At 64.2% G+C, this 25046-nt stretch overlaps 1 protein-coding gene across 2 annotated transcripts in view; it reads left to right on the top strand.

Annotated features, from left to right (window-relative positions):
• The window catches only part of RXRA (retinoid X receptor alpha), a 99520-nt gene that overhangs the window by 50727 nt on the left and 23747 nt on the right, over nt 1-25046 (top strand). The window contains exons 1-2 of one of the 2 annotated variants that reach the window (XM_087869219.1): nt 6279-6411; nt 20882-21126. In XM_087869219.1, the coding sequence (XP_087725345.1) occupies nt 6294-6411; nt 20882-21126 (363 nt within the window). In that variant the 5' untranslated portion in view covers nt 6279-6293. Of the gene's footprint in view, nt 1-6278; nt 6412-20881; nt 21127-25046 lie in introns of those variants that run through there. The other variant, XM_045771285.2, reaches the window with a different exon arrangement.

Genomic DNA, 25046 nt, shown 5'->3' with positions numbered 1-25046 from the left:
CGGAGCGTAGGGTGGGAGCCAGGCTGCCCTTGGCTGTGACTTTGTTTTGTTTCCTCGAGTCAGATTGTCCTACTCCATCCTGTGACCGGAAGAGAGGCCTGCTTCTGTCCTTGCGCCGGGCTGCGAGCCCCTGGCCTCCCCTCCGTGCTGCCAGCGCTTACCTCCTAGCTCTCCTGCTGACATGGCTCCAGGGACCTGGGGCCAGACCCCTGGGCCCCTCCGACTTCATTGGCCCTACCCTGCACACCTCCGTGCAGCGGGACTGGACGTCACGTGTTCCCTGTCCTACCTGCTTGTCCTTGCTGTACTCTTTCCCGGACCTTTTTCTTTATTTCTCCTTCAGGCTCTGCCCCTGTTCACTTGCACTAAGGGAGGCCCCTTGCCTCCAACATCTCTGCCCACTTCTGTGGGCTCCCCGAGGGCGAAGCCCAGGCCATCTTGAGGCACCTTTGTGACCCGTGCATGGGAGACGTGGGTACCCAGCACTCTGTGCTCCCAGAGGCATCCTGGGACGGGGACTCCCTTGCTCGCTGGCCATCTGTGGGGATGGCCTCTGGGACCTGTGGTCCGGGGGGCGCCAGTGGGGGTGTCTGAGGAGGCCCCTGCCCTCGGGGTGCTGGGGTGGGGCGGTGGATGTTGCTGCCAGGGGCCGCTCTGTGTCACAGGGCAGCTCCGGCCCTTTGAGCCAAGATGGAGCTGCCCCTTTGGAGGCGTTTCCCACGCTCCCCTGACGGCTGGCGGGGCCTTGCCCTCCTGTTTCTTGCCCCCTTCTCAGCACCCCTTATTTGTGGGAGGTGACAAGACACAGACACCCCCAATGGACAGCTGAGACCTTGGTCTGGCCCGAGCAGAAGGCCCGTGCAGGGACTGGGGCCTGTTGACCTGCCCAGCCCCAGGGTGAAGCTCGGCCTTGTGGGGAGAGGCGGCGGCCCCTGAACCTGGATTTGGTGGGTCCAGGACCCTCCCTGGTCGGTCCGCATGCTGGCCTTTGGGTCGTGTTCGTTAAGGAGGCTGCGACCCCATCCGAGTTCTGAGGCCTTTCTCCGAGCTGCTCCACTGGGCCCTTGGGGCCTTTGGGATGGGGGCCCCAGCCCTATAGGGTTGCATTTCCTGAGCCATCTGCCCGAGAATGACCTTCCTGGGTCCCTCCTGGGAGCTCCTCCGAGGCACAGTGCTTGGCTGGCCCCACGGTCTTGGGGACACCCAGTTCCCAGGCCCTCTTGACGTCTGCCAGCATCAAGTCTGGACAGGTGTGTGTGTTCGGGGCGGCTGCCCGTGGTGGGGGCCGGGCGGCATTCCGGCCCTGTGAGTCACACCGATCCTCGGAGCGGGGGTGGCAGGGGCCTGGCTGTGGGGTGGCATGCCAAGACATGCCATTGGCCTGGTACTGGGGAGTAGGAGCGGGATGGGTTGGGGGCCTGCTTGGGGCCTCCTGGAGAAGCTGGGACATAGACTGGATCTATGAGACCCAGCTTCCTACCGGCCTGTGCTGTGCGAGGTGGGGGGCTCTCTCTTTGGGGCCCAGCCCTATAGAGCTAGGGAGGCTGGGTGGCTATGAGAAGCTGGTGCCTCCCCAGGTCAGTGCTCCCCAAGGAGCAGCTGCTGCCTCAGTGCCCACCTTACAAGTGGACAGCACACCCGTGGGGAAGGGAGAAGGCCAGGCAGGAAGGCTGAAGGACGTGGAGTCCTACCCCTGCATGGCCAGGGGGCAGGTATGGCAGTGTGGTGGGCTGGAAGGGGCAGCCTCTGGTGCTCGAGCCCCCACAGCTGCCAGCCCCGTGCTGGCCCACTCCTGTTCCTGTGCCTGGCAGGCTAGAACTGGCCACCTAGCCTCACCCGGTGCTGGGGGTCAGAGGCCAGAGGAAGGGCCTCCGCAGGGCTGGGGGGCCACCAGTCCCTGGATCAGGGGGCTTAGAGCGGCAGGTGTCCCGAGGTAGATGGTAGCCACACCTGCTGAAGGCCCACTTTGCTGCAGAGACAGCAGAGCCCCAGGAGTGGGGGGTGGGGGGCGGGGGGCTCTGCTCCCCACTGTGAGGAGTGCTTACAGACTGGTGTGGGCAGAGTCAGAGCCGGAGTCTGAGCCTGGCAGAGCCTCTTGCCTGCTGTGACCTGGGCACAGCTTTTCAGGGCAAACCCCCAGACCTTCGGAGGGCCATCTGGGTACCACTGTAAAGAAGGACAGAAGTGGGCTGGGCTGGTGGAGCGAGGTCCTGGGGGAGATGGGGGCGGCCAGAGCAGGTCTGAGGCTCAGAGGCTTTGAAGAGGTAGCATGGCTGGGAGTGGTGACCAAAGGGCCTAGCTTGGGCCGAGGGCTGGGGTCCAGGGGATGACCCTGTCAGCCATCAGAGCCTATGGTCTGGGCTGGTGGGCTCAGACTAGCAACTGCAGGGCTGGGGTTGAGTGCTCTGGGAGGGTCTTTTGGGGCTGGGGCTCTGTCTGGCAGGGGCAGAGAGGGCTTCCTGGAGGAGGAGTTCCTGGCAGAAAAACCCAGAGTGAATGACCATGCCTACTCTGAAGGCCAGGGCTGGGGCTAAGAGGGGTGGATGAGCAGACTGACTGGAGAGGGCTGGGGGGCTGGGCAGGGCCGGACGCCGAGGCCGGCGTGGGGGCAGGTGAGCCCCCTGTGGCCACAGGACCCCTCAGAGAGAGGGAGGTAGGCCGGCCTTGGGGGAGTAATGGACGGAGCCCCCTGGGTAGATTGGAGGTTTCCCAAGCTCTTGGTTATGGGTCTTCAGCGGCCCTGGGCAGGGCTCGGAGGGCAGCTTCCCCACCCATCAGCCCCCGGGCTCACGGGGGTCCTCGGCGGGGACTGCTCTGGGGGCGCCGTTGGGGGGGCCTGTCCCTGGACCCGGGAGGGTGGCGGAGGCCAGCCGGCCTCCACGTCGGCCGCCCCTCCTGCCCGGCCCTCGGCCTGCCCGCCGCCCCCTCGCCGCCGCGGCGTGCGGGGAGGAAGGAAGCTGAGGTCGGGCGGTGTGTGTGTGCTCCGCACGGGGCTCCGGCGCCTCGGCTGGGAGGGGAGGCCGGGGTGCAGCGGGGGCCGCAGGGACCCGGAGCTGGGGGCCGGGCGGGCCGGGCCGTGGGCGGGAGAGGGAGGCCGGGGCGCGGGCGCAGGGGGCGGAAGGCCTCCCGCGCCCCCCAGGCCTCCAGGCCGCCATCTTGGACGTGGCCGGACCGGCCGGGCGGACCAGAGGCGGGGGACTGACTTGGAAGGCACAGTAGGTCTGTGGGGCTGGGGGCTGCCGGGGGGAGAGGAGGGGCCTTTCTGGTCCCGCCAGCCCGCCTCCCGGTAGAGATGGGGAAGCTGAGGCCGGGAGGGGGCATCCCCGCGGCTCCGGGCGGGTGTGGCGGGGGAGCTCCGGTGGGTGGGGGTTCCCGGTTTCCGTGCTGTGAACGCTCTGGCCACGGCCAGCCTCTGGCTACTGGGGATGGCGTTCAGGGCCGATTGCAAAGGGATTCGTGTGAGCCAGCCCCCCGAGCAGGTGCAATACCCCCTGGGTGATGCCCCCCCCACCCCTGCCGTGTTTCTGCCCACCCAGAGGGGGCACACACTGCTGCTCTCCATTCTGCTTAGCGCCTGGCACATTCTTGGCACCTGCTAAGTATTTGAGTGTCTTTGGATGGGCCCGCTCAGGGCAGGGCCTGTTGGTGAGACCTCCCCCAGGGGCCAGGAGGCACCTGGCCATGCCCAGGGCCAGCGCTGTGCTGGTAGGACTCTCGGACCCTGTGACCAACATGGATGTGCCTCGTGTGCATATGTGACGGGGTGGGAGGAGGTCTGGCCTCCCCGGGTCTCAGGTGGGCCATGGTGGGGACTGGTGCCCAGGTTGCACCACCCGAGGCTACCAGTCGGGACAGGCCCCGTGCCTGGTCAGCTGGGCTTGATCTTTGTCCTGCAGGGGCAGGAATAAATCTGTTGGCTCTGGGGGGTGGCCCTGCAGTCCTAGACCCCGCCTGTCACCTGTGGCTTTGAGGGCGAGCCGGGCGTGGCACTGAGCACCTTTCCTCCCTGGCTACCCAAAACAGCGAGCGTTAGCTTTCTGGTGAGGAGACGCTAACTGACCCAGTGGGATGGGGGCCAGGGGTCTTACAGGGACCACACCTCCCTGCCCTGCCCTGGGAGTGCAGCCCGGCCTACCGGCCAGGCCACAGGCAGCTGAGGAGGAGCTGGGGGCACGGCCGACCACAAGCCGCAGCTGAGCTGGCGTTGCCTCTTGGGAAGAAAGCCTCCCGTGGACTGGCTTGCAGTGCCCGTTCCAGACAGGACCTCGCCCCACCTGTCCATCGGGTGAGCTTATCTAGGTGTGGTCACGGCCCTGAACCAGACGGGCAGGCGCTGGGAGGCGTGCAGAGGACTGCATGAGGGATTGCAGCCAACACAGAGGATGGGCGGCAGCAGCCTGGCCCTGTCCGGCCGGGGCCTTGCTAAAGTCAGGCTGCCCCACAGGTGGTTTGTGTCATTATTATGAAAACGACATGTGCATACGGTATAAACGCCAAACCAGATAAAGATGCAGAAGTGCCATCTCTCACTCTGCAGTTGGGAGGCCCGGGCCCCTCCACTCTGCAGTGTGACTGCTGGGGCCTTCCCTCATGACCCCAGAACCCCAGTTGGGCAGAAATGCTGGCGAGGGTGCAGAGGGGGCTGAGATGTGACGTGGGTCCCTGGTGACAGGATTGAGTTGGGGGATGTGAGCACCAGGAGAGCCTTTTGCAGGGGGAGGCCAGGAATCAGGAGTTCGGTGGGCTTTCCGTGGGCAGAGGGAAGGGACTGTCGCAGTCCCACAGCTGGCTGGGTTTCAGGTGGAGGGCGGTATGAGCGGATGGGTGGATAGGTGTGGGGTGCACTGGCACAGCCTGGGTGCAGGGGACTGTCTGGGCCCAGGCTTGAGGACTTTGGCCCCTCTGTAAGAGTCTTGCGGGAGGCACGGCGGGTGCCCAGGGTTCCACATGCTCAAGTGAGGGCAGTGGCACCTTGGGTGTAGGTGCATGGACCATGCCATGGAGCGCTGCCTGCAGAGGGCTTCCGGATGGCGTGGGCCTGAGTGTGGGGCTGCTGCAGGAGACCTCGTGGCCCTCCAGCCCCGGCCACATCTTGGTGGCCCATCCCCAGTACCAGTGATAGGCACGGGGGTTGTGCGGGCAGCATGTGGGGGTGGGTGTGTGTGCTGCTCAGAGCCGCCCACGTAGCCTTGGCCCCTGCCTTCTGGGCAGCGCAGCCCAGCGTGGATAGACCTGGTCGGGCCTCGGGCTCCTTGTCTGGCAGGGACTGGTGGAGCTGAAGGCTGGTGCTGTGGTCCCCATGCCCCCACTCCCACTGCCCGCCCGGGGCCGTTGGCTGATGGGCCACAAAAGGCATTCTGTGCCCTAGAAGAATGACCCGTTGTGTGGCTGCAGAGTGGCTGGGGGCCCGTGAAAGCTTCCTTCCTCCTGCTTCCTGAAGACCCTCTCCCCTCAGAGGCTGAGTTCCTGTGGCCCCCAGAGGCGGGGCCCATCCTGGCCGCTCAGGTCCTGCTTCCCTGGCTGTGGGGCTCTTCGAGGCTCCCCTACGCCTCCTGCAGTCAGGCTTTACCCCGGCCTCCCTCTGTCCTGCCTGGGACTCTCGGCCTCTGGGCCTGCACCTTTGCTGCCCCCTCCTCCTGCGGGACCCTTGCCTTCCAGGGCTCCGTGCAGTGTCTCCTGCTGGGGACGAGGGAGGACACAGCATCGCAGGCCAGGCTGGGACAAGCACCGCGTGTCTGGACCACGGAGCCCTTGCTGGAGGGCATGCCGGCTGTCAGCTTGCGGGGAGCGCGCCCCGTCTTCACAGCAGTGAGCAGCTGGGGAAGGGGGCTGGCCGGGTCACCTGAGCTGCCTGCAGCCAGGGCGCTGGCTGGCAGGGGAGCGGGTTGAACTCAGGTCTACTCGCCCTGGCTGTTCCTCTGTCCCAGGCTCTGGCCAGGCGGCGTGCCCATCTGGTGCACCAGCTGCAGGCTGGCCCGTCGTGTCTCAGATTGAGGAAACAAAGCCAGGGTCCCTGTCCTCTTCCAAGAAGTGCTGGTTTCAGCCAATGGGAGCTGCCTGTGGTCACAGGTGTCTGGGTGAGGGTGGTGGGCTGGGCGGGCCCTGGGAAAGGGGAACTCGCCCGCTGGGCCAGCATGAGCACCACTTGCTCCTGACGCTGGCGGCTGCCTCGTGGAGACGCCGGTCCTCCTGTGTGCCTCCTTCCCCTCCCGGCCCCCCCGCTCCGCTGCTTGGGTACCGCCACGCTGCATCCCCGGAGGCCGTGGGACCCCGAGCCGGTGGGCCGGGGGCTGATGGGGCCGCCCCCGTGGTGGGACCTGTCGCCCACACTCGCCATGAGGCTGCAGCTCCTGGCCTCTCTTTCAGGAGGGGGCCTGGCCTGGCGGGCAGGGGACCACAGGTGGCTGGCAGGTGAGAGCTGGGATTGGTGGGCCTGGGGGCAGCCTGGCCTGGGTGTGGGCTCTGGGTTCTGGGGTGGGGTGAGGAGGGCGGCCAGCTCTGGGGAGGGCCTCTTGGGATCTGGCTCACTCCCCTTTCGCACTGGGAAACCTGAGGTGGGGGCCGTGGGACTAGTCTAATTGGAGAGGGGCTGTGGACAGGGAGGAGGCCGGCGGGGGGTGGGGGGCGGCTTGTAGTCCCGCTCTGCTGAGAGGCGAGAGGCTGGAGTAACCCCTTGTGCTGGCGGGGGGCACGTCCCCGCCTGTCCCGGCCCTTGGCATTTCCAGCTTGGAGCAGGGGTGCCCGTGTGGTCAGCGCTTGCCCGCGCCAGGGCCCGTGTAGCTGGCTGACTTGCCTTCATAGATGCCCCTGGGGGGACGTGGTCTCCTGTGCCTGGGTTCAGGGGAAGCTGAGGCCCCCATGTGCAGTGGCTTTCCCAGGGCCACAGAGGCTCAGGGGAAGGACTCAAACAGACCTGGCCGGCTGGGGTGGAGCTCGGACCACCTTGTTCCACTGGGCCTTTTAAAGTCCTCTGGCCATTTGTGGATGTTTACCCTTAATGTCTCAGGCTCTTGCTTGTGTCTCTGTGTTGGGAGCCGTGGCCCGGCCTGTTGTGTGCCGTGTGGACAGCGCAGGGAACCGTGGGGTTCTGGCCCTGGAGTGCGCAGCTGGGCACCTTGCTGTCCTGACTGGGGGCCGCCTGCCCCTAACATGCCCTTGGCAAGCCTTTCCCACACTCCGCGATGTCAGGAACTAAGGGAGGGGCCCGGGGCGCACTTGCCCTGCACCCTCGTCCTGGGGCCGGCCATCGCATGCTGGTGACCCGAGCCCACCCTGGGCATCTCTGCACCCAGCTTTGCCCTCGGTGCTGGGCAGTCCTGGCCGAGTGACTGTGAAGGCCCACTCGAGGTAGGCCCTGTCCTCCTATAGCAAAGAACCTTCTGGTATGTGTCTTGGAACCAGGGGCTCGGTCTTTCTGGTGTTGGAGTTGTCAGTGGGGGTGGGTTCACGCCCCCCTGGCAGCTCTTCCTTGAGGGTAAGAACCGTGTGTCTCTTGTCTGCCTCCACACTTGACCCCGGACTGTCCCCTTTAGTTCTTGGCTCTGGTTTCCACATCTGTAAAATGGACGCATAGAGGATTTCCCAGGTCAGCTTATCTCTTGTCATGACAGACGTTTACAATCATATAAAATGACTTACACAGAAAGTATCGTGAGCTGTGAGGCCCCTTTCTGGGCTCCTGAACCGGGGCTGGGGGGCCCGTTCCATCTGGCTGGGCGGCTCGCAGCTGGACGTGGCGGGGGTGTGAGATGTGAGCGGGGTACTGGGTTGTGCGTGGCAGGCGGTCATCGTGGGCATTTGGTGACCGGGCCAGGCTTCCTGAGCGTGCGGCAGGGCATGCCGACCGTGTCCCCTGCGGATGGCATGGGCACGTTGCTCTGGCCGCTTGCGGAGGAGCGCAGGTCTGCCTGGAACGTGGACCTGGCGGCTGGGCGTTTGTCTCCTTTTTATTTATTTATTTTTATTTATTTATTTTTTTTAAAGATTTTATTTATTTATTCGACAGAGATAGAGACAGCCAGTGAGAGAGGGAACACAAGCAGGGGGAGTGGGAGAGGAAGAAGCAGGCTCACAGCAGAAGAGCCTGATGTGGGGCTCGATCCCATCACGCTGGGCTCACGCCCTGAGCCGAAGGCAGACGCTTAACCGCTGTGCCACCCAGGCGCCCCGTTTGTCTCCTTTTTAGACTCGTCCCACTGTCCCCTACTTGTCAGCCCTTGCTACCGCGTGTAGCTCCTCCCGAGTCTTCCTTGGAGTCGTCCCCACAGTCAGCGCTGTGTGTGATGCCGCGTCAGTAGGCTCTGAGCGAGGACGGCTTCTGCGAGTCAGACGCATGAAGCTTTAGCCTCTGGATCCGTGCAGCTGTTTTGAGCCCGTCAGGCTTTTGTCCTGGTGTCTGGGCTCTTTCTGCACCTGGACCTGCGGTCTTCGGCTTCTGGGTAGGAGAGGGCATTGTTCTCGAGGCCTCTGACGGAGGGAGGTGGATCCATGCAGTACAGCCGGGTGCTCTTGGGGCCAGGCCGTGAGGGTCCCCAGGCACCCGGCAAGTGGTGTGTTTTCTGCTGGGGGGTCCACGCCCTTTTTCCCACTTGGCAGGGGCTGCTGCCCCATGCACTGTGTGTGGGTTTTGGGAATTGGGGTGGGTCTGAAGTCTTAGAAGGCATGTTTCTGGGCCCCTGCTTCTCTCTCTTGGATGCTGAGGGGGTGTCCCCACTCTCTCTGGATGGAGTGAGAGCTGGACGCTGCAGTCTGCTGCGCTGGCCTCCCCCAGGCCTCTAGACTTGGCCTTAACTGCTGGCTGCCCCCCCCCAAGACTGGGCCTCACTGAGCCCCAGCTCCTCAGGGGAGGGGGCCGGTCGCCTAGGCCTCTCAGCATGGCCCTGCCACCGGCCGCACACGCTGGTCACCTGACTGGTCCTGTGGTGGCTGGCCCCCAGCCCTGTTGCCCTCCACACCCCTACCCCCCGCCCTAGGCCTTCCAAACTGTATGTCAATTGTAGCTCACGGGAGTTATTTGCTGATGTTCCCAAGGACAGGGACGAACAGCGGAGACATACTTTCCCCAGATTTCCTCCCCCATGTTGACTCCGGCCTCGGCTACCCCGGGGGTTGCTCATGAGACTCAGAGACATGGACCTTAGTGAGCCAGAGAGGGCAAGGAAAGGGAACGGGGGCAGGGACTGCAAGGGCAGAGGCCCCGGCCCCACTCGGCCAGCGTGGAGGAGGCAGGAGTGCTGGGGTGCAAGGGAGCCTCACTCGGGGCTTGGGGGTGTTAATGGGGAGCCATGGCAGGTGCTAGCATGGCCAGTCCTGCCCAGTGATCAGCAGGGATGGCCACGGACAGGGCACATGGAAACAGCAATGGCCTGGCTATGGCCAGATCTGGGCGTGGCTACTTGCAGCTCTCAGTCCCAAGGGGGCTGCTGGGACATTTGCGGGGGGCGGGGTGCAGTGCGGTGTGGAGGGAGGTCGTGATCACCCAGAGCCCAGAAGGAGGCTCTCCCGGGCCGTCTGTCCGTCCACCCCCATTCTGCCCAGAGACCCTGTGGGCTGAGAGCAAGTGTGGGTGCTCCCTGCGGTCCCGTCCTGGGTTCTTGGGGCAGCAGGCTGCAGGGGATGGATGCTGCCTCTCTCCCTCCGTGACCACACCCCTACCCCCCATGGCTGTCAGGAGTCGGCATCCTGGCAACATGGTTTGATGTTTGTGAGGACAGGGCAGAAGTGCTAGGCTCAGCCGGGCCGGGCCCCATGCTTGCACGGCCCCCTCTGGGCCTCTGTTTCCCCTCTCCCTGCGCTGGCTGGCAGCCCAAGGGAGGAAGTGGAGGGTACGGGCTGGCACACGGCAGGTCCCCAGTGGGTGGCTGGGTGGGCAGTTGGATCTCAGCGTGGGATCCAGCCCAGGCCATCAGCATCGCAGACTGAGCCCGTACGGCCAGGGATGCGGCGGGTGGTGGGGTGGGGGTCACACGTCTGTCTGTGCAGGCCCCAGAGGGGGCCCTTCGGGGCGGTTTCTTGCCCAGAGCCGTGAAGAGCTGGCCGGGCTTTCAGCCGGGTGGGGCAGGGGTGCCGAGCCAAGGGCGGACTGTGAAGAGGCCGCTCTGGGTTTGGTCGGGTCCGACGTGTGGGGAGGCGAGGCTGGACGGCTGTGCTGTCCAGGTGAGCACCGTGGAGGCCCCCACCCCTGTGGAGGGGAGGCACCGCTGTGACAGCTGACGCGGGGAAGCCCCACTCTGGCAGGCAGACGTCCTGTTCTAGGTCTGTCTCACGGGTGAGGCCCCGTCTCCGGTCTGCACAGCTCTGCCAGCTGGGCCCCCCACATGACTGGCAGCCTGGGGCTGCCAAGGGGAGGATGCTGTGTGGCCAGGGCTCATGGCACGTGGCGGTGGGGCTCTTGGGGAGCCCTCCGTGAACCCCTCAGAAACTGAGAAGACGCCCTGTTCTCCAGGGACACCTGGCTTGGCCCTGCCCTGCCCCTGCCTGCCGTGTGGCCCCGGGCAACCACATCCTGGGGGCTTTGAGCATTCATGCCAGCATCCGTGGAACGGGGGTGCTCCGTGTGCAGAGGGGAGCCTTGGGGTTGCCCCCAGGTGAGACCTGCGCATGCCGGCCTAGAGGAGTTTCACCCAGAGCATCCCCTGTCCCTGACCATCCCAGAAAGCTCTGACTTGCCGGCCACCTGCCCGGAGGCCCCGACCCTCCTCCGTAGCTGGGTGGGCTGTGGGCAGGCTGAGCCTGGGCATCTGGGCGAGTGTGTCTCGGAAGCCAACGGGGATGCAAATGAAAATGAGAAAAACAGCTGGAGCGGGTAGAGAGCACAGGCGTTCCACGACAGAGCAGGGCCTCCGAGCCAGCCGGGGCAACACAGCTCAAAATGAAACAAGGATCATCTCTTTTCCTGTTGAAGAGAAACTGGCTCAAGCCGCCGGCGGGCTCGGGGGCCCCTCCCGCCTCGAGGTGCCACGCTGCAGGCGGGCTTTCACCAGGAATTCCCCCCTTCCCACCCACCTTCCTCCGCCGTCTGGGCAGCTCCCCGCAGGGGTGGGGGAGAGTTGAGGGGACAGCGGGGAGGGGAGGCCTCGGCGCCTGGGAGCCCCTGCTGGCTTCGGAGAGGTGAGCGTGCTTCCCGCTCCCGGCCCTCCGTCCCCACAGTGGGCATCGCCGTCAGCCACCGGATCCTGGGGTACCTGCAGCTTGGTGCCCGGCCACGCTGCTGGCCACAGGGGGTCCTCGTGGGGGTGGAGGGTCCTGACCGGCTCTCGCTCAGGCTTGGGAAGAGCCTCGCCCCCTGAGCCCTCTCCCTGCCTGCAGAATGGGCGGAGGGGGGCCCGGAGAGCTCCTGCTACGACACTTGCGTGGGGTAGGTGTGCGCTGGAGGCCTGGCTAGGCTCCGTGTGTGCGATACACGGCGTCTGTCTGCAGGGGGCTTCAGAGCCCCCCGGCGGTGTCACGTGGCTGGCTCGTGGATATGGGGAGCTCCGTTTTGCAGTGCCCTGGGTGGTGGCAGTATTGATGCAGGTTAATCATGGTGGCTGCCAGCTCCTCTGTGTTCCTTTTGTCACCCCCTTTCTGTGCCGGTGCCTCCCCCCTCCTGCGGGCTCCCAGCAGGTCCAGGGATGACAACTGCAGCTGCTTCTCGGCCTCTCCGGCGGGCAGCCGAGCCGGGTACTGCCACCGAGCGGGAGGTGTGGCCTAGCTGCCAGGCAGAAGTGTGGGGCGGTCTGCCTGCTGTGCCTAGGGACACGGCTACCCCGGCCCGCCTGCTGAGGGCTCTCTGGCCACAGGTCTGGAGACCAGCTCTGGGGACTCTACGGGACCCTTTGGCATCTTTCTGGGCAGGGAACACAGCATCGTTGGTTGGGGCCCGAGCCGGCTATTGCCAATCACTGCGTTCTCCTGACCCCCCGTCGGTGCTGGCTGGGTTGTCCTCACCTCGGGGTCCCTGGGATGGGTGGGTAGCCCCATCGATGAGGCCCCGTGAAGCCTTGTTGACCTCCCCCACAAGCCACCTCTGGGGTAGAAGGGTGGCGTACCTCTTGGTAAAGTCTGTGCCTTAGAGCGTTCCTCAGAGGACTGGTCTCAAGATTTGGGGGCCCTAGGTGGCGGCTGTGTGGCTTGCACTCCGGGGCTGGCAGCCTTTGAGGTTTCTGCCTGTTGGATGGATGGAGAAATAGCACCCGGAACACGAACCCAGTGGAGCACTCAGGATGGGACTCCCATCCCACAGCCGCTGACCCTACACCACCAGTCCTGACCACTGCTCTTCACAGCCCTGGGCCTCTGGGGCCAGGCCTGCCTGCTGGTTCTCACTGGGTGCCCACCCTGCCTGTGGTCACATAACTTCTCCTAGAAAGACTCCTCTGCCCGGAGCTCTGGGAGACCCTGGAGTCACAGGGAAGAGGGAGGGGAAGGTGGGGAGTTGGCATTTCCTGAGCCAGTGTTTGGGGGCGTCTGTGTGGTGTGCAGGTCCAGGAGGGTGGTGTCTGTGCCGAAGGCCATGTTACCCGTTACCCTGAAGCCGTGAGCGGCCTCTGGGGTCTTCTCCCTGCAACACCCAGGCACCCAGGGTGGCCTGGTGAGGATGCAGTGGGCCAGAGAGGCAGGGCCCTGGGGGGGAGTCTGGCCCCACCACCCAGGTGCCAGGCCAGGGTATGCCGTGTGCCTCCACTGTGCTCCTCTCCTTGTGCGTGTCTCTGAGCTATGAAGACTTAGGGGGTGCCTGCTGCTCTGGGACCCACAGTGCTCCTCTGCGCCGTGATGGTTTGAACAGTGCTCCCCCAGGTTGAGCATGCAGCTCAGCCCCCAAGGTACCCCAGAGAGTGCCCACCACGGGCCTCCATCAGAGTGCTGCCAGCCTGGTGGGTGATGACCGCGCCTGCTGCAGGAGTTGAGGGGAAAGGGGCAGGTCAGTTGGTTGACTCTGTAGCTGGGCCTGGTGTGGGGGCTGTGGCCACAAGAACCAGGGGCACAGAGGGCAGCCTCCAGCAAAGACCCTGGCCCTTTTGCCCCTGGGCATCAGTGCTGCCACTCCTCAGCTCTTTTTTGAGCGCCTTCCAGGCCCAGGCACTGGCTGGCTGCACATAGGGACCCTCTCCTGGCCACCACCTTATCCTATCGGTGCTCTCTACTTCCCCCGCAGTGGCTGGACTCTGGCTGCACCTGCTGCCACTGGGCCCAACTGCAGCACCCCTTCTGTACGGTTGGCTGGGCAAGGATGGCTGCCCCACTGCTGTTCTTCCCCTGCACCTCACCAGCCCCGGCCTGCTGAGTATGGCCGGCAGAACCCCAAAACATGGTCCCTTTCACTACTTGTGGCAAAACCCATTTAGCATCAGTCTCTCTGGGCTTTAGACTTTCATGTGTGCGGTGGGGCAGGATAGGGGTTTGCTTGGGTAGTGAGGGTGAGGATGGTGCTGATGGTGGTGATGGTGATGATGGTGGTGGTGATGATGGTGATGATGGTGGTGGTGATGATGGTGATTCTGATGGTGACGATGATGGTGGTGATGGTGATGATGGTGGTGATGATGATGATGGTGACGATGATGGTGGTGATGGTGGTGATTCTGATGGTGATGATGATGGTGATGGTGCTGATGGTGATGATGGTGGTGGTGATTCTGATGGTGACGATGATGGTGGTGATGGTGATGATGGTGATGATGATGGTGGTGATTCTGATGGTGATGATGATGGTGGTGATGCTGGTGACGATGATTGTTGTGACTGTGATGGTGATGATGGTGCTAGTAATAGTATAGATGTATTTGTCATTGAGTGCTCACTGGATATCAGCACAGATGTTGTCCTACCCCAAGCTTTATTATGGAGAGTGGTTTTCCCTATTAGACCCTTTGGGCCTTGATGGGGCCCGTGTCCATGAGGGGCATTGCAAGGGGTGTTCCCTCTGCCCTGGGGAGTTTGACGTTGTTCAGTACCGAGAGCTTTAGGTTGCTCTCTTCTGGCTGGGACCCAGAGGTCCAAATCTTGTGTTACTATTCCTATCCTCACACCCTGGGAGGCCATGAGGGGCCCTGGGGGAGGGGCCTGCCTGGGGCCCTATAGATCTGGGTTGCCGATCCATCCTGTCCCTGCCTTTGTATCGGTTTCCCCCGGGGGGGGGGGTCCAAGCACCTGACCAGTCGTGTGTCATGCTGTGCGTCCTCCTGAGTCAGGGCCCAGGCCCCCTTGCCTTCGACTTGGAGCTCTTCACTTCCTCTCACTTCCTCCTGTCTCCTGTGCCCCCACTCTGAACCAGCCCTGGATCATATGTTGGGGGCCAGGGTGGCTCCAGGGGGAGCGGGACAAGGTCGGGCCGAGGACTGGCTGTGAGTTCCAGGATCAAGAGCCCAGCTGCATGGCTGCTTCTGGGGTGTGGGACAGGAGCCGAGCCCCCGGGTTTCCTGATCTGAGTGGGGGTTAGTGACCGCAAAGATGGGTTTGACATTTTTGAGTCCTTGAGGTGGCCTGGTTCCCAGGGGCCCTGAGCTCACAGAGGCAGTGGTCAGACCAGAGTCCAGGGGCCCGAGCTGGCCCAGCCCACCCTGGGTCACTCTAAGGCATGGACGCCTGAAGCTCCCAGGGAAGCCCCAGACCCTTCCTGAGTTTTGGGTGGCGCCTCTGCCTGCTAGATCCACAGTCTCTGGTCAGTCGGGGCCCCCACAAGGCCTTGGGGGCTGGGGGGGTCATGGTGTCTATCCCTTACCTAGCAGAGTGTCCTGCCTGTCCCTTGGCCTTTAGTGTCCACGCTGCCTGCTCCCCTCCTCACCCCTTTGCTCCCAGGCCCCTGGGCCTCCCCGTCTGTTGCAGAGGGCCGGGTGGGGCAGTGCCAGGAAGCAGTACTTTGGAGAGGCCGGCCGGTGGTCTCCATGGGACCTGTGGGGGTGAAGTCCCTGTTGGGTGCCCAGGGACCAAAAGCCCTTGGAAGCCACTTCCCGTGCACAGGCGGGGGCAGATGAAGGAACGCGTGTCTTGACTCACTGTGCTCACCCTCTCTCCTCTGGGGTCTGGGTGGATCTGGGCCACCATGGGCTCTGTGTAGAGCTAGGCAGGTCCCGAGTTCTGGCCCCTGTGGGCCCACGGGCTCGCTGAGCCTAGCAGAGGGTGGGTCCCTAAGGCTGCCTGCCTGGTGCACTGCCCACCCATCCTGCTTTGAGGTCCCCAGTGCTTGGGATGCAGGGCAGGAGCAGACCGGGGTTTCTCTTGACACCCTGTGAAGGCCCAGCTGACCTGTGTCCTCCCCAGCAGGGGCTGAGGTTTGGAGCTGGGACCATTGGTTTGGGAGAGGGCAGGGTGACCCCAGCGGAGCTGTAATTTCAGCCCCAGCCACCTGAGCCGTAAGCTGACACTGGGCGGGGCGGCCATGGGGGGCTGTGCTCCCTGGGGTTGGAGGTGGCAGGACCTTTCCAGGGTAGAGAGCAGGCACAGGGCAGAAGGGGCACCATGGTAGCCTCTTGCCTTGGGGGGAAACAGGCCAGGCAGCGCTGGGCCCCTTGGCCCTGGAGGGCAGGCAGGAGTCTGCTCTTACCAGGGAGGGTGCCTCTCCCTGCACGTCTGCCTGCCCAGCCCCAGCTCCTGAAGGCCCCTCACCCTGGAGGGCCAGTGGAAACTTCCTGCCTCCCCCTCTTTCTGTTCCAGCCACCCTCAGCTTCCCCCAAACCCAGACGCGCCGTGGTCCCCACCACAGTCCTTGCCAGGCGGCCACTTCTCCCTCCCCCGGCGGTGGCAGGGGAAGCAGTCCTTCCGGAAGGCGGGGGCCGAAGGTGGGTGTCCCGGGAAGCTCCTGAAGCCTGTCTTCTCCTTGACGTGTGGTTTCGGTTCCAGGGGGGCGGTGGAGGGGTGGTCTCCAGGCAGAGGCACAGAATTGCAGGGGTGGGGGGAGCTTGTACTCCGAGCCAAGTCTTGTTCTTACAGGGTTCTTCCTTACCCTTTGTTGCCCCTCTTCCTCCTGGGCACCTCCTCTCCTACCCCTGTGCAGTCCTTACGGGCCCTCTTGAAGCTTCTGGCCTATGCTAGCCCTTGGGACCCCTCCCCACGCTCCCTCAGTTGCACCATCCGTCCCTCCCCACCTCTGAGGTTCCTGCTTGGCTGGCCCAGTGCCCTCTTCTTTTCCTCGGGACATGCAGCCCCAGCCTGTGGCCTGCTTGGACCCTACCCTGGTTGGTCCTGCAAAGTAGGGCCTTGGAGGAGCCCTGGCTGCCCAGGAGGGGGTGGAGTCCCGAGGGTGCACCCCCACCCCACCGCAGTGGGACTGGTATTTCCTGCCACCTGCCCCTGTCTGCCATGTGGGGACCGGAAAGGAGTTGGTGGGGGTTCCCCAGCTTCCTGCTGTGGGGTCCCTCCAAAACCCCATTCCAGAGGAAGCCCATGCAGCTCAGGAATTTTGGAGTGGTGGAGAGAGTCCCTCTCTCAAAGGTCATCTGCTCAGCCATTCCTGAATGGTGGATGTAGTTTCTGCTTGTATGCAGCTGTGACGGGGAGCTCACCACCCCAAGAAGCAGCCCCTGCCGTTGTCAGTCACCAGGAGTGCCTTCTTTACTCTCAACTTCACCCAGTGTAGCTCTTCACCCTCAGGCTCTGGGGCTCAGGGAGGTACTGGGGCTGAGATCCCAGGGCATCCCCTCTCTGGTCCGTGGCTGATACTGGCCTCCAGATATTGGCATTTTTGAGGCAGTTTTGTGGCCTGAAGTGCTTTTTGTGCCAAAAGAGAGATCTGTCCAGCACTTCTCCCATGTAGCCTTCCTGGACTGAATCTGGCAGCCCTTCAAGGTCTCTTCGCCTGTGTTGGGGCTGCTGGGCATCCCCTCTGGACAGGGGCCTGTCCTTCTTGGAGGTCCCTCTGAGCTCCCCAGCCATGGCCTCCTTCCCCAGTCTCACTGATTCCTCATAGTCCCAAAGGGGGTGTGCGTGTGTGCGTGCGTGCGTGTGTGCATGCGTGTATGTGCGTGTGTGCATGCATGCTTGTGTGTGCGTGCGTGTGTGCGTGCTTGTCTGTGTCCACGCATTCATGTGCATGTGTGTGCCCGTGTGTGCGTGTGTGTACGTGTGTGCGTGTGTGTGCGTGTGTGCTTGTCTGTGTCCGCACATTCATGTGCACGTGTGTGCGTGCGTGCTTGTGTGTGCGCACGTGTGTGCGTGCTTGTCTGTGTCCGCGCATTCATGTGCACGTGTGTGCGTGCGTGCTTGTGTGTGCGTGCTTGTCGGTGTCCGCGCATTCATGTGCATGTGTGTGCGTGTGTGCTTGTGCGTGCGTGTGTGCGTGCTTGTGTATGTCCGCGCATTCATGTGCACGTGTGTGCGCGCGTGCTTGTGTGTGCGTGCGTGTGTGCGTGCTTGTGTGTCTGCGCATTCATGTGCACGTGTGTGCACGCGTGTGTGCACGTGTGTGCATGTGTGCACGTGCATGTACGTGTGTGTGCATGCACAGTGTAGGGCGTAAGGTGCTGGGGTGCTGAGGGTGTGAGACTCAGTGTTAGGGCTTTGCCCCTCACAAGCCCCTCTGCACCCCCTTGGGCAGGGAGCCTGCTGTCCTGCAGCCCCGGCAGCCCCGCCCGGCGAGGATCAGATAAGTGTGGTGACCAGCCCGTGACAAGGCCCCAGCAGGTCCAAAGTATGACTTTTAAAGAATAAGGCTGATCACTGCCTCTGCTTATCAGTGGGTGGGGGCCGCGGAATGGCCTGGCAGCTTGAGCTTGCAGCACGTGGGGTGGGGGTGGGCAGGCCCTCTGCGGGTGGAGGATGTTTGGGCATTTTTTTGCCTTTTCTTTCTAACGTTCCCTTCCTGGCCAGAGTGTCTCTCTCCGGAAGACTCCAGAAAACACAGCCAGCCCATTGTCACCCAGGCTCCGGGAAAGTGTCTGCTGTAGATGTTCTGTGTAAACAGGAAGCGCCCAGAGCGGGGGGCCTGGGGACAGCAGGGGTCCCGGGGAGGCACGCACTGGGTGGGGGGGGTGGAGTAGCCGCCCCGTCTGGACCCAGCAGCCCCAGGGGGCGCCCACCAGTTAGGAGCGATTGCTGAACACTTGAGCCTGTGCCGTTGGGGCGCGGTCGGCGTGGGGCTGCTGCAGAGCCGGGATGCCTCCCCCTGCTCCTGGGTCTCAGACTTGGGCTGGGTGCAGGCGGTGCCTTGGGGGGCTGGGAGCTTTGGGGTGCAGCCTGGCGGCTGGCAGTCAAACAGGCCTCCTCCCTCCCTCCTTCCTTCCTTCCGGCCAGGCTTTCTCCTGCCTCTCCCTCTCCTTCCTGGGGGGAGCAGCAAATAAACAAGCAGCCGCTCAGGCCCGTGGGGAGCAGAGTGGGCACCAGCCCCGGCAGCTGTGCACTGGCAGCCGAGGAGGCCCCTCCCAGCGGCTGTGGCTGCTGGCTGCACCCCGCCCCTTGAGGAGAGCCACCCCTGAGAAGCCCCGCAATGCCCCGCTCTGATTCAGGGCTCCCCGGGCCCCCAGGAGTAGCTGGGCAGGGGGTGGAGTCTAGGAGTGGCTTCTTGGCTTGGCCCTGGCATCCCGATCTCCTTCCCACTTCTGAGAAGAAAGGGGTGTGGGGGTGCAGGGCTGCCCTCCTGAGCCTGGGAAGCCTGGCTGCCCTGGCTGCCTGGCCCCTGTCTCTGCGCTCGCCCGCGGAGGTGTCCGCTGGAGCTGTTCTGCAGAGTCCCTTTTGCTTCCTCCCCGAGGTCAGAGAGGCGCTTCTCCGACTGCGTGGAGGGGGCAGCCCTGGCTGGTCAGGGCCATGGCCCGCTCCTGCAGAGCCGGTGTGCACAGATACGGAAGCCCAGGCTCGGGCAGGAGTGAAGCCGGCGCTGGTCTCTCGTCCAGGGCTGGCTGCAGGCCGGAGAGGCAGGCCACGATGGGTCCCTGCTTGCCTGGAGCGGGGCAGCTGTGGATTTCTGCGCTCAGGCCTTTGAGCGAGTCTCAGGCCAGTGCTCTGTGTCTCCATCTCCGTGTCTGTCTCGGGTGGACAGGGCCATAGGAGCTCCGTGGATCAAGGACCTGCAGCTGGGCCTGGGTCTGCCGTACTCAGACACCTCTCCCTGCCTGTCCTCTCGCGTCAGCCCTGGCTGCTCCCCTAGGCTTCTTGGGGAAGTTACGGGGTTACGGACCTCCAGGCACACGGCGTTCAGGGCACTTCATGACCAACAGGGCGGATCTGCGGTACCCACCGACCCTCCAGCGCTGCTGGGATTCCCCGAGTTTTCATTTTCAAGTTCAGTGAAGTGGTTGATCCCCAATTTTGTGAATGGCTAGAGTTTCAGATGGTCCGGAGGAGGCTGCTCGCCAGTGGAGTTAGGGTACAGGCAGGCTCCCCCAGCCCTGGCTGGACTGCGGGATTCCAGGCCGGCTTCCTGTGCCCCTGGTCCCGTGGAGCGGGGAGGAGGAGGAAGTGCCCAGCGGGCGGGGGGCTGCGAGATGGAAGCGGGTAAATGCTCCCAGGGGAGGGCGTTGGCAGGGTGGCATGTCCCTCCAGCACCACCCCACCCTTTGGGCTGGCCACCCCCAGCATCTCCAGGTCCTAAGTCCCTGGGTAAGGGTTTGGCCAGAGTGACGTGTGTCAAGTCCTAACTGGGCCGCTTGGCAGTGCTGTGCCCCACGTGATGGTGTCTGTCCCCCGAGACTTAGGGGGGGCCTTTGGAACACAGCTGCTCTCAAGGTTCAGGCAAGCAAGTGGTCCTGGGGGCCTCAAGGAGCGAAGCCGGGGTGGGCCCCCTGACCTGGGGTGTCTGCGGTCAGAGGCCAGTCCCTTGTGTGAGAGAATAGTGCAGATGGGAGGCCGAGGCCCAAGGAGGGGCCCGGGCTTGCCCAGGGCATTCCGCTGGGTGGAGGTGGAGCTCTCTGGCCTCTGGGCTCCTCCAGTTCCTGCTGGTGTGCCAGTGTGTTCCGCCCGCCCGTGGGCAGTGCATTCACCACCTGAGAGCCTTCCTCCTGGGGAGGCTTCTTCCTCCTGAGCCCTCGGGGTGGGGTGGGAAGGCCTAATTAGCTCTCTTTGGGGCTTTGAAATCGCTGAGATGAAAGCCGGTGTGTGGGAGGTCCCCACCTCTCCCCACAGCCTCTGTGGGCTGGCGCACACCCTGGCCCTGTCCACGAGGCCCACTCGGAAGCAGGCATCTCTCTGGGGCCTCGCGGGTCTAAGGGCCGTGGTCGCCGGGGCGCCGAGCAGGCTTGGGCAGGGGGGCTGTTGGGTTGAGGCCACAGAGCTCAGAGAGAGGGTCAGCCTCCTGGTGGCCGACGGGCTATGCCCCGGGCATCTGCAGGAACACAGGGCCTCGGTTCCTGTCGGTAAAACGGGGCAGTAAGATAACCTGCCACGTAGCTCTCAGCCCCATGTGTGAGTATACACCAAGGACACGGTGGGCACTCAGAAAACATCAGCCTCGTGGTTTTTACTGGTATCCCCACACCTTCACCTCCGTCCCTTGAGTGCACGGGCAGAGGGACTGGCGGCCCGTGGTGAACAGGTCCTCCAGGTGGACAGGCAGCTGTCCGGCCTCCCTGCCTGGCTGGGCATCGGAAAGCCTGCTGATGGGAGCCGTCGGTCTGCTTGTCCTGCATCTGCCTCCCCGGCCCGGCCCAAGCCTCGCGGCTGGGGCCGGCCGCTGTCGGAGGGTGCCTCCTTGGAGGGGGAGCTCCCGGTGCTCTGGCCTTGTGTTGGTGGGAATCTGCAGCATGCACTGTTAGGATCACCGTGGGGGCGCCGGGGCCTGGCTGTCGGAGGGTGCCTCCTTGGAGGGGGAGCTCCCGGTGCTCTGGCCTTGTGTTGGTGGGAATCTGCAGCATGCACTGTTAGGATCACCGTGGGGGCGCCGGGGCCTGGCCTCGCTGTGGTCTCTGTGCCCTGTGGGGAGCAGGCCGGGCAGTGTGGGTTCTTGAACGCCTTCCTCTGGGTTATTGTCTTGCAGACTTCTCCACCCAGGTGAACTCCTCGTCCCTCAACTCCCCCACGGGGCGTGGCTCCATGGCTGCCCCCTCCCTGCACCCCTCTCTGGGGCCCGGCATCGGCTCCTCACTCGGCTCCCCGGGACAGCTGCACTCGCCCATCAACGGCATGGGCCCACCCTTCTCGGTCATCAGCTCCCCCATGGGCCCCCACTCCATGTCAGTGCCCACCACGCCTACCCTGGGCTTCGGCACCGGCAGCCCTCAGGTAAGTACAGAGGTGGGGCCCCTCCCGTGGACCCTGGGGGGCAGGTGCTATCATTTCCACCCTTTATCTCTGGGAATCAGAGCCTGGGTTTGAGTCCAGCTCTGGCCGACTCCCCAGCCCTTGACCCACAGAGGTTATCAGCCAAGCTCTCTGCAGCTGGTCATCTACCCCAGGGGGGCCCCTCCTCTCCGGGGACTTCCTGCTCCCGTGGCCTGGCTCTGTAGGTGGGGGGAGCTCTGTGTTTCTCAGGTTTAAACCCACCTCCCTGGAGCCCCTGCTCCTTGTGAGCCCTTCCCTCCTGGCCTCTGCTCAGCCCACGCCAGATGGTTTCAGTGCCCCTGGGCCCAGATCCCAGGGGGATGCGTCCAGGCATCATGCGGATGCACGCTCCTTGGGCCAGGCCCCGGGCCACATGGTGGCCCCAGCTCATCTACTGGACTTGGTGGTCTTTTCCACAGTTATGTGTTTGGAATGTCAGGCTTTTGGGGTTGTCTCTGAATCAGGAAGCAGCTGGGGCCCGGTAGGGCCTGGCTCGGTCCAGTTCTTGTGATGGGAATCCTGGAGGCCCGGTCCGCCCTCTCCTGGGCACCTCTCGTCCAAACCCCTGCAGAGATGTCCTGAGCTCTTCTGAAGATCCCTGCGTTGTGAAGGGGCCCCCAGGCCCAGCTGGGCCTCGCCCTCCCAGCTCCGTGGAGTCCCCAGTGGATTTCTTGCTGGGTGGACGGGAGACCTACCTGAATCCTACCTGAATGCTAGCTGGGTGGACGGGAGACCTACCTGGGTGGACGGGAGACCTACCTGAATCCCCTTCCTCTCTCTGGGGTTGAGCTGCCCTTCCTGAAATAGGCAGGGCTCCATTACTGGTCTGAGTGCAAGTCTGGCTTCAGCCGTTCCTCCCCCCGGGAGATGAAGGCCCTGTGGTGGGGAGCGTGGTGCACCGTCTCCACGGAGCCTCAGGACAGCCTGCTGGAGAGAGACTCGAAGTGCAGGCTTCCCTGCCGAGAGCCGCGCATCTAGTTGTGTCGGGCACGTCCCATGGGCTCCCAAGCCTCCTGTTGCTGTGCCCCCTGCAGGGCAGCCTGCCTGACTCCTGGTGCAGGAGGACTGGGTGTCACTGAGCTGGAGTCAGCCCCTTGCCCATCTGGCTGGGCCTCTAGAGCTGGCCTTGGTGGAAGATCTTTCTGGCTTTTCCAGAGTCACCGTGTCAGCCCTTGGCTGCGGGAGGGGGGCAGAAGAGCCAAGACCTCGGGCATTAGTGCAGAGCTCCTGGGACCTGGGCCCCAGAGCAGGCAGGAGGCTGAGGTGCTGGCATCGGGGAGGCTCGGCTGCCCTCCTGGGCCTGGCTGGATTATTTTTAGCACTGTCACCCCACCCCCATTCTTGCTGGCTGCACAACTCCGTGCAGGGAGCGAGAGAGTCAATGAGGACGTGAGGCCGGAGGCTGTACCTGCCCCCTGGGGACCATGACAGACGCAGGCACCTGCTGACCCTCAGCCCCACGAGGCTCCTTGCTGGTCTCGGGCCGGTCCCCTGTCCCGGACACCCTGAGGGCTCGCGCTAAGCAGAGTCTGGGTGTGGCAGCGACGGCCCTCACACCTTGGGGGCGCCTGCCCCTTGGTACTGTTCACCCGTCTGGGGGCAGGGGCGGGGCGGTACTGGGAGGGGTTTTTGGGACCACATCTGTCCCGTTCTCTGTTATTCTCTGCACACGGCCAGGTTCCTGGCACTTGGTGCTGATCGAACCCAGGTTGTGTGTGAAAAGCTGATGAGGGGGTCAGGGCAGGAGTTGGGCCCCGGGGGGAGCAAACCCCGGGAGTTCCAGATGGTCATTACTGCCCTGTGGTCAGTCGCCCGTCTGTCCATGTGTCCATCGGTCAGTTGGGTCACAGTGTGTTTTGCCGCAGTCTGAGCCCCCCGTGCTTGGCCTCCCTCTGGCCGCCCTTCCCCGGGTAGGCCTCAGTCTCTCGTGAACCCCGCCGCCACCCCCACACCCCTGTAGCTCCTTCCTGGAGTGAGTGCTTCTGGGCTTCAGCTTGTCTTGGAAACCTGGGGTTCCCCATATTCACGGGGGTGTGGGTGGAGTTCAAAGGGGGGCATGCCCCACCCCTTGCCCCAAAACCACAACCGCGAAGTCCTGGTTGCCGGAACGAGCGAGGTTTTCCGACTTCTGCTGTTGTTGGGGAAGGCCTGGCGCCCTGCTGAGCACTGCCTGCTCGAATCCACACAGCCAGAGAGGGCCATCAGCAGCCGAGTCCACCCCACTTGACCCTGCTCGGAAGTGGTTGCCTGGGGATCTGGGCTGAGCCAAGCTAGATCCCAGGTGCTGACACCCGAACTGCCCCGCGTCTCTTCCTGGTCTGGGGGACCCGTCAGTGCAGGGCCTGGGAGTGTCCCTAGCTCGTCCCCGAGCCTGCTCGCCACGCTGGCCTGCCGTGGGCACACAGCATCCAGGCCTCCCCAGCCCAGCAAAGCTTCCCCGGTACGGGGTTGGCTCAGGGCAGCGGGGCTGCCGGCACTGCCTACTCTTTGTTGGGGCCCGTGGCTGTGAGGCCTCTGGAACGGGGCGCAGGGATGTGAATGCGTGTCACCGAGTTTGCCCCTGCCTTGATGGCAGCGTGAGGCCGGCGAGGCCAAGGACCTGCTCTTGTGTGTGGCGGGCCTGAGCCTTCAACCCCAGTTCTGGTCGTGGGTGATGCCCCCCTCGTGGGTTGGTGGAGGGGGCCTGCTGTGCGCTCAGGAGGAAGGGCGTGATGGGTGCGGAAGAGAGGAGCCACGAGGTGGCAGGAGACCCTGGCGGGACATCGAGGAGGCCGGTGGTTATTTCAGTAAGTCCCGTAGGCTCCGGCGGGAACCGAAATAAATACCAAGGATATGAAAGGGGAAATGGGACCAGGCCCCCACCCTGGCCACAGCACGTGGTCATCAGGCTCCAGCGAGGGGCTGCTGGGGCAATGGGTCTCCCCAGAGGTGGGGTGGGGTGGGGTACAGGTGGGGAGCAGTCCCCCGTAGGTGGGGCGCCACAGAGCTCACTGGGGAGGGGTGTGTGCAAGGCAGAACGAGGCCCCAGGGGTCACTCCGTGCTCTGTTCTGGGAGCTGTGAACCCAGCCCAAGGCCCATCAGCTTGGAGCTGGAGAGGGGGGAAGAGCGACCCCTGACCCCAACAGCCTTGTCCTGGTGGCCCTGTGGGGACCATCTACTAGTTGAGGCACAGAAGCAGAGTGGGTGGTCCCAGGCCCGTGGCAAGTGGGGTCTCCAGCCCAGCCTTTGCCTTCCCATACGTGCAGGGTCTCCTAGGCCAGTGCGACTACTCTGCTCATGGGAAGCCTGGGCCCGGGAGGGCAGGGATGCCCCTGGCACATGGTTGGGAGCCACAGCACTGACCGTCCATCCTGCCTGTGGCTCCTTCCCATGTGGGGCACTGGCCATCCGTCCTCACTGCTGGGGCCCTGCCTCAGTTTACCTAGGGCAGGCACCAGTCCCAAGGGCCTGCATGCACACGGGAGGCTGGGAGGGCAGGTGGCCCGCTAGCCGCCCAGCATGGTGTGGGCAGGCATGAAAGAGGAAATGCCCAGGTCCCTCTCCCTGGTGCTTCCAAGTGGACCCAGCCACGTGGAGTCCTGGCTGGGCTCCCACAGTGTGGGGACAGGCCTCCTGCTCCCGTGTACTGGGCGGCTCCCCGCAGTTGGGCCCCTGGGGACCCACCCCTGTCCCCAGCCACACCCCTCTGGTGCCCTTTTCCAAGCAGTCCTTCGGTTTCCCCACCTGCACACCGCGGCTCGGCGGCCCCTCTGTCTGGGACTGGCTGGCGGCACCTCCTCGTGGAGGCCAAGTGTGGAGGCGGCTGCCCCAGTGTCTGCCCCATTATCCTGACGGCAGCCCTCAGTCCTGCTCACGAGGGACCTCAGGCGCAGAGTTACTG

Source organism: Ursus americanus, chromosome 18, assembly GCF_024610735.1.
Source record: "Ursus americanus isolate L20-20 chromosome 18, mUrsAme1.1.p, whole genome shotgun sequence".
NCBI lineage: Eukaryota > Metazoa > Chordata > Mammalia > Carnivora > Ursidae > Ursus > Ursus americanus.
Note: the sequence above shows the minus strand (reverse complement) of the source record. Positions and strands in the feature narration are given on the sequence as shown.